The sequence below is a fragment of the Eublepharis macularius genome, chromosome 4, assembly GCF_028583425.1.
Source record: "Eublepharis macularius isolate TG4126 chromosome 4, MPM_Emac_v1.0, whole genome shotgun sequence".
Lineage (NCBI taxonomy): Eukaryota > Metazoa > Chordata > Lepidosauria > Squamata > Eublepharidae > Eublepharis > Eublepharis macularius.
This window is the reverse complement of record NC_072793.1, coordinates 44,662,279-44,675,630: the sequence shown is the minus strand read 5'-3', so window position 1 is coordinate 44,675,630 and position 13,352 is coordinate 44,662,279. Positions and strand designations below refer to the sequence as shown.

General features: G+C 41.6%; 1 protein-coding gene across 2 annotated transcripts in view; it reads left to right on the top strand.

Annotated features, from left to right (window-relative positions):
* The window catches only part of LOC129328984 (very-long-chain enoyl-CoA reductase), a 48,736-nt gene extending 36,181 nt beyond the window's left edge, over positions 1–12,555 (top strand). For both annotated transcript variants that reach the window (XM_054978345.1, XM_054978344.1), the window contains 10 exons: positions 3,080–3,124; positions 3,881–3,984; positions 4,076–4,191; positions 4,722–4,827; positions 5,038–5,110; positions 6,285–6,328; positions 6,955–7,012; positions 7,752–7,840; positions 8,662–8,707; positions 10,767–12,555. In XM_054978345.1, coding sequence (XP_054834320.1) covers positions 3,080–3,124; positions 3,881–3,984; positions 4,076–4,191; positions 4,722–4,827; positions 5,038–5,110; positions 6,285–6,328; positions 6,955–7,012; positions 7,752–7,840; positions 8,662–8,707; positions 10,767–10,894 — 809 coding nt within the window. In that variant the 3' untranslated portion in view covers positions 10,895–12,555. The remainder of the gene's footprint in view (positions 1–3,079; positions 3,125–3,880; positions 3,985–4,075; positions 4,192–4,721; positions 4,828–5,037; positions 5,111–6,284; positions 6,329–6,954; positions 7,013–7,751; positions 7,841–8,661; positions 8,708–10,766) is intronic.
* The last annotated feature ends 797 nt before the right edge of the window (positions 12,556–13,352 follow it).

The window sequence follows — 13,352 nt, the reverse complement described above, 5'->3', positions numbered from 1 at the left end:
CAACAACCCTGTGAGGTAGGTTAAGCTGAGAGTGTGTGGTTAGCCCAGTGTTATGCAGCGAACTTCTGTAGCAGAGCAGGGATGTGAACCTGATCTCTCAAATCTTAGTGGAACCCTCTATCCACTACACCCTGCTGGCTGTCAGGGAAGACTCACAGGGAATACTTCATTTTAATGCATTTATATTCACCTTTCTTGAGTTATGGAAATCAAGGCAGCGTACCACATGATGTATGTACAGTGCCAGTAAGGCAGTGACCAGACCTCGACCTGCTTAGTTTCAACATGTGCTCTCCAACCAAATCCTGGGACTCAGTGTAATATTTTCCACACATTGCTGCATGGAGAGCAGCTACAGGTTTTTCCTTATGCAGTTTCTAGATAAGAACCACTAACAGATCACCAAGGCAAGTGCCAGGGTTTTTTTTATAAAAATTTTTTATTGGTGAGTATACTTGTCAAATTTAATACATACATTCCCTCAGTATCTAATTAACCCTGTCCCCCACCCTTTTCCTCCCCCCTCCCTATCGACTTCCAACAGCTTTCCAACCCTTAACCCCTCTTATTACTTAATAAAGTCCCTTACTCTAAGCACATTCTAAGATTTTTTTTCAGATATTCTATCATATAAATCAAATATCCTATCAATATAGTATACTTCTATCAATTATACTATCAAATATTCTATCAATATAATATACATCTTTCGGTTATACTATCAATATAGTATACATCCTATACCCCTCAATATAGCAGACCAGTATAATATAATATACAACAAAAGTCTTAATTTCAACATATTCTATTCCTTTTAAACATATATTCTATCAAATATACTACTGTCAATATAATATGTATTAAAACCCCTGCTGTGTGCCCTGCCACCAATGTGGCACAGCACACAACACCATATTACACAGTCATTATATAATATACAATCTGATCCACTAACATAATATATTATATATAGTATACCCCATTAGTATATTTGTTTAACTATACCCTTATTCATATACTCTGAAAAAGAATTCCCTTAACCCTTATACTAGCTTAGATTATAGTTACATTTCCCCTATATGGTAAGATCCCCCCTCTCTCTCTTATCCTTATTTTTCTTTAAAAATTCTCAAACTGCTACAGTTCTCCTTTTACATCCCACTTTTTTTCCAAAAATTGTTTCAATTTCCCCCAATCAGTAATGTATTGCCCTAGGTCAAGATCTTTAAGTTTCCTTGTCATTTTGTCCATTTCTGCCATGTACAGCAATTTATAAATCCAATCTTCTACAGTTGGTATTTCTTGTGTCTTCCATTTCTGCGCATACAAAAGTCTTGCCGCAGCAGTCATGTAAAATAACAATGTTCTATATTGCACTGGAACAGTCTCCATTCCAAGGTTTAGTAGCAACAGTTCTGGGTTCTTATTAATTTGGATTTGCAAAATCTCATTAATTACTTCAATTATTTCTCCCCAGTACTGTTTAGCTACTTCACAGGTCCACCACATATGATATAGTGAACCTTCATGCTTTCTGCATTTCCAGCATTTGTCTGACATATTGGTATTTCCAAGCGCAATTTTCTTTGGTGTTAGATACCATCTGTAGATCATTTTGTACACATTCTCTTTGACGTTCGTACACGTTGAAATCTTCAATGTATTTTTCCATAGATGCTCCCACGCCTCCATCGTTATCTCTTTATGAAAATTTATTACCCACTTCACCATCTGGACTTTTACTGTTTCGTCCTCTGTATACCATTTCAGAAGTAATTTATAAATTTTAGATATTTCTTTCTTGCCTTCTTGTAGTAACACTTCCTCCAACTCCGATTTTTCCAATCTTATACCTCCTCTCAGGCAGTCCGCATTATAAAGATCTCTGATCTGTCTGTACTGAAACCATCCATAGCAAGGAGACAATTCTTCTTCTGTCTTTATTCTCAACTTTGAATATTGTATTTGTGTAATCTCCTTGTACGTTAGGCGTTGCTGTTCATTATCAACAGTTCTCGGATCTATTACTTCATACGGAACCACCCATGAAGGAATTCCATCCTCCATGTACACTTTGTATTTCTTCCAGACCGTGAAGAGGCTTCTTCGAATATAATGGTACAAAAACATAGAGTCCGCTTTTACTTTGTCATACCACATGTATGCATGCCATCCAAATAGTTTTTTATGTCCTTCCAAGGCAAGAAGCTTACAGTTTTTTAACATTATCCAGTCTTTCAACCATACCAGACATATTGCTTCATGGTATAGCCTTATGTTGGGCAGTTGCAGACCACCTTTTGCCTTCGCATCTTGTAATACCTTCATTTTCACTCGCGGTTTCTTGCCTGCCCACACAAAGTCTGAAATTTTCCTTTGCCATTTATCAAATTGTTTGGAGTCTCGGATGATTGGAATAGTTTGCAACAAGAACATTACTCGTGGTAAAACATTCATTTTTACTGCTGCTATTCTTCCCAACCAGGATAGGTTCAGTTTATTCCATTTTATTAAGTCTCTTTCTATTTGTATCCATAGTTTCTCATAATTATTTTTAAACAAATCTATATTTTTCGCAGTCAGTTCAATGCCCAAATATTTTACTTTATTAGTTACCTCACAGTTTGTTATCTCCATTAGCTCTTGCTGCTTCTGCTTAGTCATGTTCTTGCATAAAATCTTTGACTTCTTTTTATTCACATAAAATCCAGCCAGGTCTCCAAACTGTTTTATTTTCTCTATTACCTTTGGCATATTTTCAATAGGATCCTCTACTATTAACATTATATCATCCGCAAAGGCCCTAACCTTGTAGGAGAACTTTTATTTTCATGCCTCGAATTGTATCATCCTGTCTTATTTGAATCATCAGTATTTCCAAGATCAAGATAAATAACAATGGTGACAAAGGGCACCCCTGTCTTGTTAAGGCAAGTGCCAGTTTATGTCGGTGGCCTAGTTTACTTGGCAAAAAATAAATAAATAAGAGGTGGCTAAAATGGTTTTGTGATCTTCTGTTATCTCTTCTTGGGTATATATTTCTTATATAATGTTTTCCTCCCTCTTTTTCTTTTTCCAGATCCTCAGTGGTATCCAGCTCGGCAGTCTCTACGCCTGGATCCTAGTAAGTGGAATCATGGAACATTCTGATAGTTTGGAGTCCATGCTTCCTGTAGAACTTGACTAGGCACAAACCTATGAAGAAGAAGAAGGGGGGTTGCACCAAGGCAAAATGAAGAAGGAACAGCTAGTGGTGCAAAGGGCAGAATTCTTTAATTGCAAAGTTTAACCCATATGCGTTTCGCATCAGCTTCGTCAGGGGGAATTTTAAAAATTCTTTTTAGTGTCTAGTGATGAAGCTGATGCGAAATGCAAAGGTCTTCCTTTACAATCAAAGAATTCTGCCCTTTGCACCATTTGCTTTTTCTTCTTTGTTTTACCTGCACAGAGGCCATTAGGAAGATGAACAGGTTGCTTATCTGTAACTAATGTTCTTTGAGTGCTCATCTGTGCTCTATGCAACCTGCACTTTTCCCCCAAAGCAGGTGCATCTAACCTTCTGCATTGCTCTGAGAACTGAATGGGAAGGCACGACACTGTCCCTCTAGGCATGCATACCAGCCTTAGGCTCAGAGCGTTGGTGCCAGTACCACTGCTCTAGAAGATTGACTGGTGCTCTGCATAGGTGTGAATGCAAAGATAACCACTCATATAACTTCAGTTACTGGCAAGCAACCATGTTTTCTTCATTGTGGCCTCCTGACTGTTAGGTAGTCAGAGCTTCTCTGCCATGTAATGAAAGATGTAGTCATTGGATTTGGTATCCCACTAAGAGTGCTTGAGGGAACTGGGGCATCGTTGTGATTTTTCTTTCTTTTAGAGGGGAGATCCCTAAAGGATGAGGACATCCTTCAGAACTTGCCAGTTGGCACCACCGCAACACTGTATTTCCGGGATCTGGGAGCACAAATCAGCTGGGTGACTGTAAGCATGCCTCTTCCCTGTTAAGATGGTCCCTGTTCTGCCACACCCTCGTTTCCCAACTCTTCCTCACCCTTCCTCACCTGCCTTTCAGGTCTTCCTCACTGAATATGCCGGGCCCTTGTCAATCTACTTGCTCTTCTACTTCCGGGTTCCTTTCATCTATGGCCCCAAGTATGACTTCTCCTCCAGCAAATACTCTGTGGTACAGTAAGTGTGTACATTTTTGCTATGTGCTGGGGTGCTGCCCTCTAATTTAGCTGGCTCTTTGGATAGCCTGTGCTCTTCCTCACATCCTGCTCTGAGGATGGGGATTCTTCATCCTTAAAATGTGTCCCAAATTCTCTGTACTATATTTGCATTGCCAGGAGCAGTAATCAAGCGGGCAGAAAATAACACAGCTGAGTAATGAACTCATTCTGTGGTTGCTGGGCCTAATTGAGCACAGTAGTGCTCTCTGGTTTCCCCATGCAGTCATGCCTGTGGCATAGTTTAATGTTCCAGTCTTCTTCTTGGAGCAGTTGTTCTGAGTGGAAATTAAGGAAGTTAATTGGAGTTGATTAAGGAAGATGGCAACAAAAGTCTCTGAACAGTCACCCGTATTGAATGAAAGCTCAGAAGATGGAAAGCTTAAAGGAGAGCCCCTGGAGGACTTTGGGGAAACTTAGGAGTAGCTTGCATTTATATTTCTCTAGAAGATTATATGCTGATAGTACCCTCCCCTTTATCTTCCCCTCCAGTCTAGCCTGCATCTGCCACTCTTTCCATTACATCAAGCGGCTCTTGGAGACCCTCTTTGTCCATAGGTTCTCTCATGGGACAATGCCCTTGCGTAACATCTTCAAGGTAAGCACTGCAGAAGTGAACCTAAGTGGGGACAAGGAGGAAAGGCCAAGCAATATTTTCCATTTGCTTCTAAAACTTAATTTACGTGGGATTGGGGGGAATGGCTGGTCTTGATCTCTGCTTAAGCTTTTCCCAGGCAACAAAGCAGAAGTAATAATCATACCTGTTTTCATTAGGGAGGCATTTCATACTGCATTTGTTTTTCTCCAGAATTGCACTTATTACTGGGGCTTTGCTGCCTGGATGGCATACTACATCAATCACCCTTTGTATACTCCACCTGGTAAGTGACATCATAGGCAGCTGAAGAAAAAAGGGAAGGATCTCGGAGGTCCATGTTGAATAAAGAGCCCAGGTAGCTTTTAAAGAAACTTGGTTGAGTTAATCTCCCTCATATTTTACTCTTGGATTCTCTTGGAAGGGGGCTGAATAAGTGTTCACATGGGATGGTGCCTATTTGTGGCATAATTGATATTGTATTGCACAGTTTGTTAGTCAGTTGCTAATTGGCCACCTTAACATTTCACAAGAGTACTATCAGGGCTCTTGTATTCCGTGGGTCTGGGAAGAACAGAATTTAGTGAGGGGCATAACTTTTGGCATCCTCAATTCTGCCTTCATTTTTTAAAAAAATACAGGTTTCTAGCACTTACTATTCAAGACAGGCTTGAAAGCGCAATGGGCAATGTCTGGTGGTATTGCTGAAGCTATGGGTGATTGAGAGTGCACAGATTTTCTGGGGGCAGGGGGTGGGGTTAGGAGGCAGATCTTTGGTTCTCCACCTAGCTTCATGAGCCTCCCTAATAGTAGGTGAAGACAAGTAGATTTGCTGAATTTAATTAACCTTCCATTGAGGGCAGAATTTAAATTTTGCTAGTGCATGAATTTCAAGTGTGTTCTTTAAACACAAGCTACCCAAAATCTATGTATACTTCATCCATGAGATAGGTTTGTGACTTCTCTTTTCCCAGGGTAACTATCTGTCCTTGGATTTTATGTCATTTCCCATCCTACACCAAGATTCCTTGATGTGTCTGACCCTGTATGTCTTATATTTGTAAACATTTCACTGCTTTTGCCATTCTCAGAGGATAGGACGTACTAGTTGTTTACTCCTTACTGACCATTTTTAAAATGTTTTTGAGAATTAATAGTGGATCCCTATTTTTTTTCTTGAATTGTTGGTTATCCAGATATGTATCTTGTTGGTATGGAGGAAAGAGACATCAATGCCTTAAATAAAAATCTGCAACCTCTTTCCCTATTTCCAAATTCTAGTTCCCCCATGCAGAACTCTTCTGCTATAACTATGTTGCTGATCTCATAAGCCTCTGTTCTGGAAAGCTTCCTGAGTTCTCTGTTGTTGCAGAGTTTATTCCTAGTAGGAACACACTAGCTGTTCCTAGTTTCATAATTCCTCTAACTTGTGCAAATGTGTTTGTTTCAATATCCTCCAGCATATGGACATGAACAAGTGAAACTGGCACTCATCATATTCCTGGTAAGAATGTGTAGACCCTTGGGGATTAGTAGGAGTCCCATGTAGGGTGTGAGTGAGTGTGGACAGATGAGATGTAGTAGTGGGGTAAGATTCAGTGTTACAGGGTTTGGTTGGGATTATAGGTAGCCCTGGGGTGGGTGCTTGTGTAACTAGTAGTGAGTGAAGCCTGGTGCCAATACTGAGGAAGAGAGAGAAACTGCTTGTTTCCCATTTGTCTTGCTGTGTGCATGATCTAGGTGTCATCTCCTCCTAATCCCTACTTCCTTAATTTGAGTCAGGCATGGCTCCAGGGCCTCTTTCCGTGATAGGGTGTAGCTCTGGAACATAGAAGTAGTGAAAGTAATGTGAGGAGTTGAGAACAAGTGTAGAGGATAGTATGAGGGAGGTGGGATTATAATGCACGGGTAAGAATAGGATTCTTCCTTGCTGGCACATTTAGGAATTTCTTTCTCTCCCAACTAGCTTCTAAGATGGGCAACAGTAATGTGCACCATTGGTCACGACTACAGTGGCTCTGGCAGACTTCCATGCAGGAACTTGGCTTGTGAGGATGAGGGACATTGTAGCAGATCAGAGCTTAGCCCTTGTATATTGTTTATTGATGTTTGCTCCTTTTCTTCATGCAGTTCTGTCAGCTTGGAAATTTCTCAATTCATATTGCTCTGAGGAACCTGCGCCCTGCTGGTGAGTAGAGAGTAGGATGATACAGAGGTCATTTTAGGGCTTAAACTAAATTTCAAGTATTCAGAATGATGGACATACAAGATGAGCCTAAAGGAACTGCTAGCAAGCGATGCTGTCAAGAGTCCATGGCTGGTGAGGCTAACTGTCCTCTGTCTTCAGGTTAAAATGTAACTTCAAGCAGAGATTTAATCTGGCCTGAAAATCTGAATTTTCTGCATAGATGTATCCCATTTGTCCACTTCATTAATGTTTGTGGGGTTTGCAGACTCTAGATCTCCCTTTTTGTTGGTGGTATGTGCAAGGAGCGAAGACTTCAAGTAGGAGAAGCAGGAGTTCTGCTAAAGAGGCTAGGCTACAAGTAGGATGGAACAGCAACAGAGAGAGAGAGAGGCTGTGTAGGCTACAGAAGCATCACCTGTACCCTGCCTAGTTTCTGTCTTCTGTAAGCACTACTTTCCCCCCTTCCCCCAGTCCCTCCAGCCAAAGCTCATAAAGCTATAGCGCTCCAGTAGTTTCCTGTGAAACACACAGTTGGAGTGCAGTACCTCCTGCAAGGACATCTGCAGAAACTTCAAGCTGTGAGGCAGGTATGAAGTAGTGGGAAAAAAATGTCCTGCTTAAGACTGCTGGTTCCACTTAAGAGCTCCTTAACCGTGGGAGACATGGGGCAGAGAAAATAGAATCATTCGGAAGTGGGGATATATGGGGTGTTTCTTAGAAACAAGTAATTTCCCTGCAGGCTCCAAGACGAGGAAGATACCGTATCCTACAAAGAACCCTTTCACATGGCTTTTTATGCTGGTTTCCTGCCCTAACTACACCTACGAGGTAAGGATGCTGTACAGACTCATCACAGATCAAAGAGGCTTGAGTTGAGATGATCCAGTGTCTTATTTCTTGTTCTGTACTATTTCACATGAAGCATGTAGCTGGAACAGCAGTTTCTTCTTTCAGGAAAGCAGCCAATGAGCACAACTTTTCATCCTGGCTTATCTGCTCGCCGTATGATGAGGTTTTTATCCATCTAAGACATCTTGTATACATGGCTGAAGACTCCTTAACAAAATATTGGCATTGTTATGTCCAAAATTCAGCCTCTTGAGACTTGGTAGCTCTATGACAGCTGTTTCATAGAAGTAGTTAGGGGGAAATAAGCTGAATTCTTCTGTCCCCTATGACACTGCAGAAGGAATGGATAATAAATTGTGATTTAATGTTTTCAAGATGTGTGGTAGTTATGTACACAAATTAAAGTAGAGTGCCTTTTACTGATTTCCAGATACTCTGGTTTTGGCTGCTGTCTTTACTTGAGCTTGCTGTTCCCTTCTGAGTAGATAACATGGGAGCCACTTCCCTCAACTCACCCATCAACCTAAATCTAGTCTAAGGGTACAAAAGAGGAATCGGCTTTGGAGTGCTGGGGTGGGGCAGAGATGGTTTGCTTCATAGTTCTACTTTGATTGGCAAGTACAGAGAGATCTCTTGGCAGTGAGCAGGGCTGTGGTGCTCCCTCTTTGTCCTTGTAATGTGAATGTCAAAAGAGGCTACTGCAGCCTTTTGCTAATTAGTCATAGCTGTAAAGTTCAGCTCAGAAGCCCTATCTGCACTGCCTGTCACAACTCTGAATTGGTGTCTGTCTTCTCTTCCAGGTGGGATCCTGGATTGGTTTTGCCATTATGACTCAGTGCCTTCCTGGTAAGTCTTTATTTGGACTTTCAGAGATGTCAGGTCTTTGCTATAATTATTTATCAGAAATTCACAAGGCCCTCTATCAGTTCTTTCTTCTCTCATTTTGTAGTTAAACTTTCCCTTCCCAGGAAGTAGGGTTGAGCCCCCATGTATTTACAGGAGTGCAGGAAGCTTGTCTCTCCAGCATAGGAAGTTACTGTGGCTTCTGTCTCAGTGGAAGGCAAAACACAAGAGTTCGGGTTGACCTCTTCCCTCTTGCCTCTTTTTTTCCGGGGAAAGGGGGTAGTCAAAAGTGTGGATCCACTGTATCAAACAATGAAGCTAAGTAAAAGTTTACTAGTTTTTCTTGCTGAGAGAGTGGGGTTTTATCATCCCTGTCACTTGGAATCTCAGGAATCTGTATCTGGAGTCAGTTCCTGCTTTTCCTAAACCAGATATATGCATCTGCTCATTGTATTATTGTTCTGGCTCATACTTTTTCTGGTCTTTTTGCCTTCAAGATACTGGAGCCAGGCTGGGGCAGCTTGGATCTACTTAGGGTCTGGTGGTTAGTCAGCCTGCAGTGTCCCTTCTGTTTAAGACATGATGCAAGTATTATGGCTGGCTAGACAAGGGCACAATTGAGTTTCTTTATGTAAGAGCTGAACAACTGTACAAGCTGAGGAGAGCAACTGGGAAACGGTTTGGAAGGTGGCACGTCAGCCTTGTTACATGTCCTGAAAGGATATGTATAATTGCTTGGTAGGGAGTTAGGAGGTGGGTTACATGAGCTAGGCGGAGAGATATGAAAGTCTGGATCGCACTGAGCTGTAATGGTCCTTCTGAGGTGTTTGTCTCACCTTGCCTTGTCAGAAAAGGGGGTGTAATGATTCCAAGTAAATGTGTGCATGTGTCTTTAAATGCTTGGTTTGAGCTAGGTGAAGAGTGGGGGTGAAAGAGAGGAATGAGTGAGCGATATGACTGGTTGACTGAGATTGTGAGCGGCGTGAATGCAGTTTAGACTGAGAGAGCAGAGAGCAATGAGTCAGAAGAAAGCAGGCTAGCTGTGTGCTGCCTGTATATGTTGAAGTGCTTTATGAGAGAAATATAACCTGTGTGGAACCTGAACTGAGCATTTTTGTGAAAGGACACTCAGTCAGGGAAAGAGAGGCCAGCTGTGGGCTGCCTGAGCAGGTTTCATATTTCTGTGAATAAGAGAGAGGCTAGCTGTGTGCTGCCTGAGGAGTTTTCTGTGAGAGAAATATAGAGCCTAGAGAAAGAGGCTGACTGTGTGTGAAGCCTTACAAGAGATCTGTGTGAATGAGTTTATAGGAAGTAACTTTAAGAACTAAGAACTACTTTTATGAAACCAATACACTTCTTGAAAAATAAACATTTATTTTGTTTTGTTATATCCCAGTGTAGCTGTCATTGCTATATCCCGTTCATATCCTCAGGGCCACATAGAACCACGAAGGAGCCTGACGCTTAAACACGTTACCAAAGGGGAAATTTGAATAAAATATTTTGGAATAATATATTCCTGGTGGCAGCAAACTACCCAGAGGGTGTAAGGGGAAGATTAAAAGAAAAATCTACCCCAAAGAAAGTACAGGTCATAACAGGGGGTGAAAGGAGTCTCTCTGCACAGCAGCATTTTCTTCTAAAGGATCAATTCCAAGGCAAATGCTGCTCTGTCCGATCTTAGACAAGTGGTAACTTTGTAATGTAGCTGGAGCTGGGTTCAGCACAATCTGAAGGGGCCATGGCTGAGTGGTAGAGCATCTGCTTGGCATGTATTCCTGTAGTTTCCCCATCAGTCACTCCATATATTTAACAGAAATTAATATACTATTAGATTTATGGACGGGAGGAGATTGCTTGCTGTGTGTGTTCTTTTTTAAATATTTAAGATGTTTTATTGGTTTTAAAGATACTGTATTTTATATTATTCTATTAGTTGGAATCCGCCCTGAGCCTGCTGGTGTGGGGAGGGCGGAATACAAATCGAATTAAATAAATAAATGGAATGTTTAGTGACCTATATGTACTGCTGCTGAAGCACAACTATCTTCTTTGCCTGCAGTGGCTCTCTTCTCTCTGGTTGGCTTTATCCAAATGACGATCTGGGCAAAAGGAAAGCACCGAAGCTACCTGAAGGAGTTCCGGGATTACCCACCACTGCGTTCACCCATTATCCCCTTCCTGCTCTGAGCTGTAGGCAGTTGCTTCTAGATCTGGGCTGATGAAGTTTTTTAAAAAAAAAATGTCGAGTGGCTGTTGGAGTCTAAAGTGGGATTTTTTCTTGCTGTCTGCACTATGTTCAAGGAGTGAAGCTATAGGGATTCCTTGCTTGTGTAAACTTATCTCCCCCACTAGCGTATCTGTGTTCTTACCCCCATTCCAAAGCCTTTCTGAGCTTGGGATTTACCTTCTTTACAGAGCACTGTGAAGCCAAAAGCTGCAGTAGAAAATAAAGCCCCTGGGGGAACAGTCTAAATTTGCAGTGAACTAACACTGAAGTAGTTGCTGTGCAGCTAATTCTGTATGAGTAGGTGCCAAAGGCTGAATCTAGGTAGCCTCACTCAAGGAGCAGACTTCTGACCAGTGCAGCAGGCCTCTGCTCTGATGCTCATAATGTATAGGAGTTGCCTGCCTCTCAGTTCAGTTTTGCACATCTCAACTAAACAAGCCCTCTTGTGGCAATTATTGGTAATAGCACATATCTGACTCAGCCCTTCTCTGTCTAGAAAGCTTCTGTAAGATTTACTAGAGGAAGTGGAAAAGGCAAGGCTCCAGTATGAAGCCTTGTCTTCCTCTTTTATGCAGCATGGTCTTGTGAACCCTTCAGTACTTGCTCCCAGAACAGCATTGGTACTTGCAGCCCAAATCTTAAAGCAGCTCCAGGGAGTGAGCAGGAGCAACTTCAATGTACTCTTATAAAGCAGCCTTGATCATGTAGTTCTGATCACGCAGACAGGAAGCATTAAGCTGCATATCTGGGGCAAGGGAGATGGCAAGAGAGAACCATGTGCTAGGATTATGCTCTGAGAGTAGCTGGTGGTTCCCTTACACCCAACATGCAAGCCAACTATGAGTTTTCAGTGAAAAAGCAACTGTCTCCATTTCCTTAGCAAAAATGAGCTCCAGTCACCATCAGTCACCATTGAGCAAAATTCCTGTCTCTTCTCCCTGTCCTACTTACATGCTAAGCAGAGGTTGTGTTTTAAATTAACTCAGCTGCGTAGAATGGTGGCTGCAAAGTAGGCTGTACTTTGGACTGCTGGCAGAGGTGGGCATTGAAGTGAGGGTCTGAAGAACCACTTTCCACATAAGCTACTATTCTGTGGCAGTTGCTTCGTGCATTTTCTCTGAACTCAGTCCAGACTCGAATCACTCCTACTTCAAGTGTCCCTTCCTTACAAAATGTTTCAGTAGTGGCTCTGATGCCATGTGTAGGGAAAGTTAAACCCACACTTGCACTGTAAATGGGGTGGGGGTCATTTGAAACAATGGTTGAAATGTCATTTTATCACCAGAAGGGGCCCTTTACTCTTGCTACCGGAAAAAAAATTCAGTGTTATGAGACCTCGGGCAATCTCTCTATTCGCTTTTTCGTTTTGTCTTAATGTTATCAAGGTTGCAGTCCTGTTCACTTACTTGAGAAGAAGCCCTGTTGAACTCATTAAGGCTCACTCTTAAGTAAACATGGATAAGAGCAGGCTGGAAGTTTGCTATAGTCTTATTTTATGCTGCATGTGAGCAGTAAGATACTGGAAACATGTTAGGCAGCTGTTTAATGAGCCACTGACTTGCTATGGTCTGTTTCATGTGGAACTTTCTTCCATGTCAGAACTACACCAATAAAGATAATCCAACCACCAAGTAGTGCCGAGTTGTTTGTATAGAGCATCTTGGAATTATAGGACAGAGGACTTACCTGGTATGGGGGAAGGGTTACATGGCAGGGCACCTAAAGAAGATGCTTAATGTATGACTATATGGAGCACATGTAACATGCTAAAAAATAGAAGGCTACCAAGAAATGGCTACTGTTTAATCCTTCAGCTAGTGTTGAAATTATTACCAAGCTATAATACAACTATGCAAAGTTTTTATAAGGTTTCTCCTACCTTTCACTTGAGAATTTTACTTTCAGTAGTTCAGGAACTGCCTTGATGGACTAAGTGGGCAGCAAAATGCCTATAGAACATCAGACAAGTCAGGAGAATGGTTGCCCCCAAGCAGTGGCTGATCAACAGATATCAAAGAAGGTTCTGTTTAGCCAACATAACGAATAGTGATTTGTCGATCTTCTATTAATGTCTTTTAAAAGCAAGGGGAACATCACATCATCTAGTAGTGGTATCAATGTGCTGCTTAGTATCCTAAGAATAAAATTGCAGCATAGTGAATAAGCTAGAAAGAGACAAGACTTTAAGGGAGGGACAAAGACAAACTCGACATTACTTTGTCAGCAGAAAAGGTCTCTTGTATTTTCTTAGCTCTTAATGGGAGGAAAGTTAGAAAACTTGCTTAAGTGGGTCATTGTTCATAGTTTTAGCGAGTCCTTATATCTGCACTAAAAAGCCAGATGGTAAAATGTCCCACTCTCCTGTTCCTGGCAAGGGAGAAGCTTTACGGTTACCACTCTAAATGAATATAAACTGTT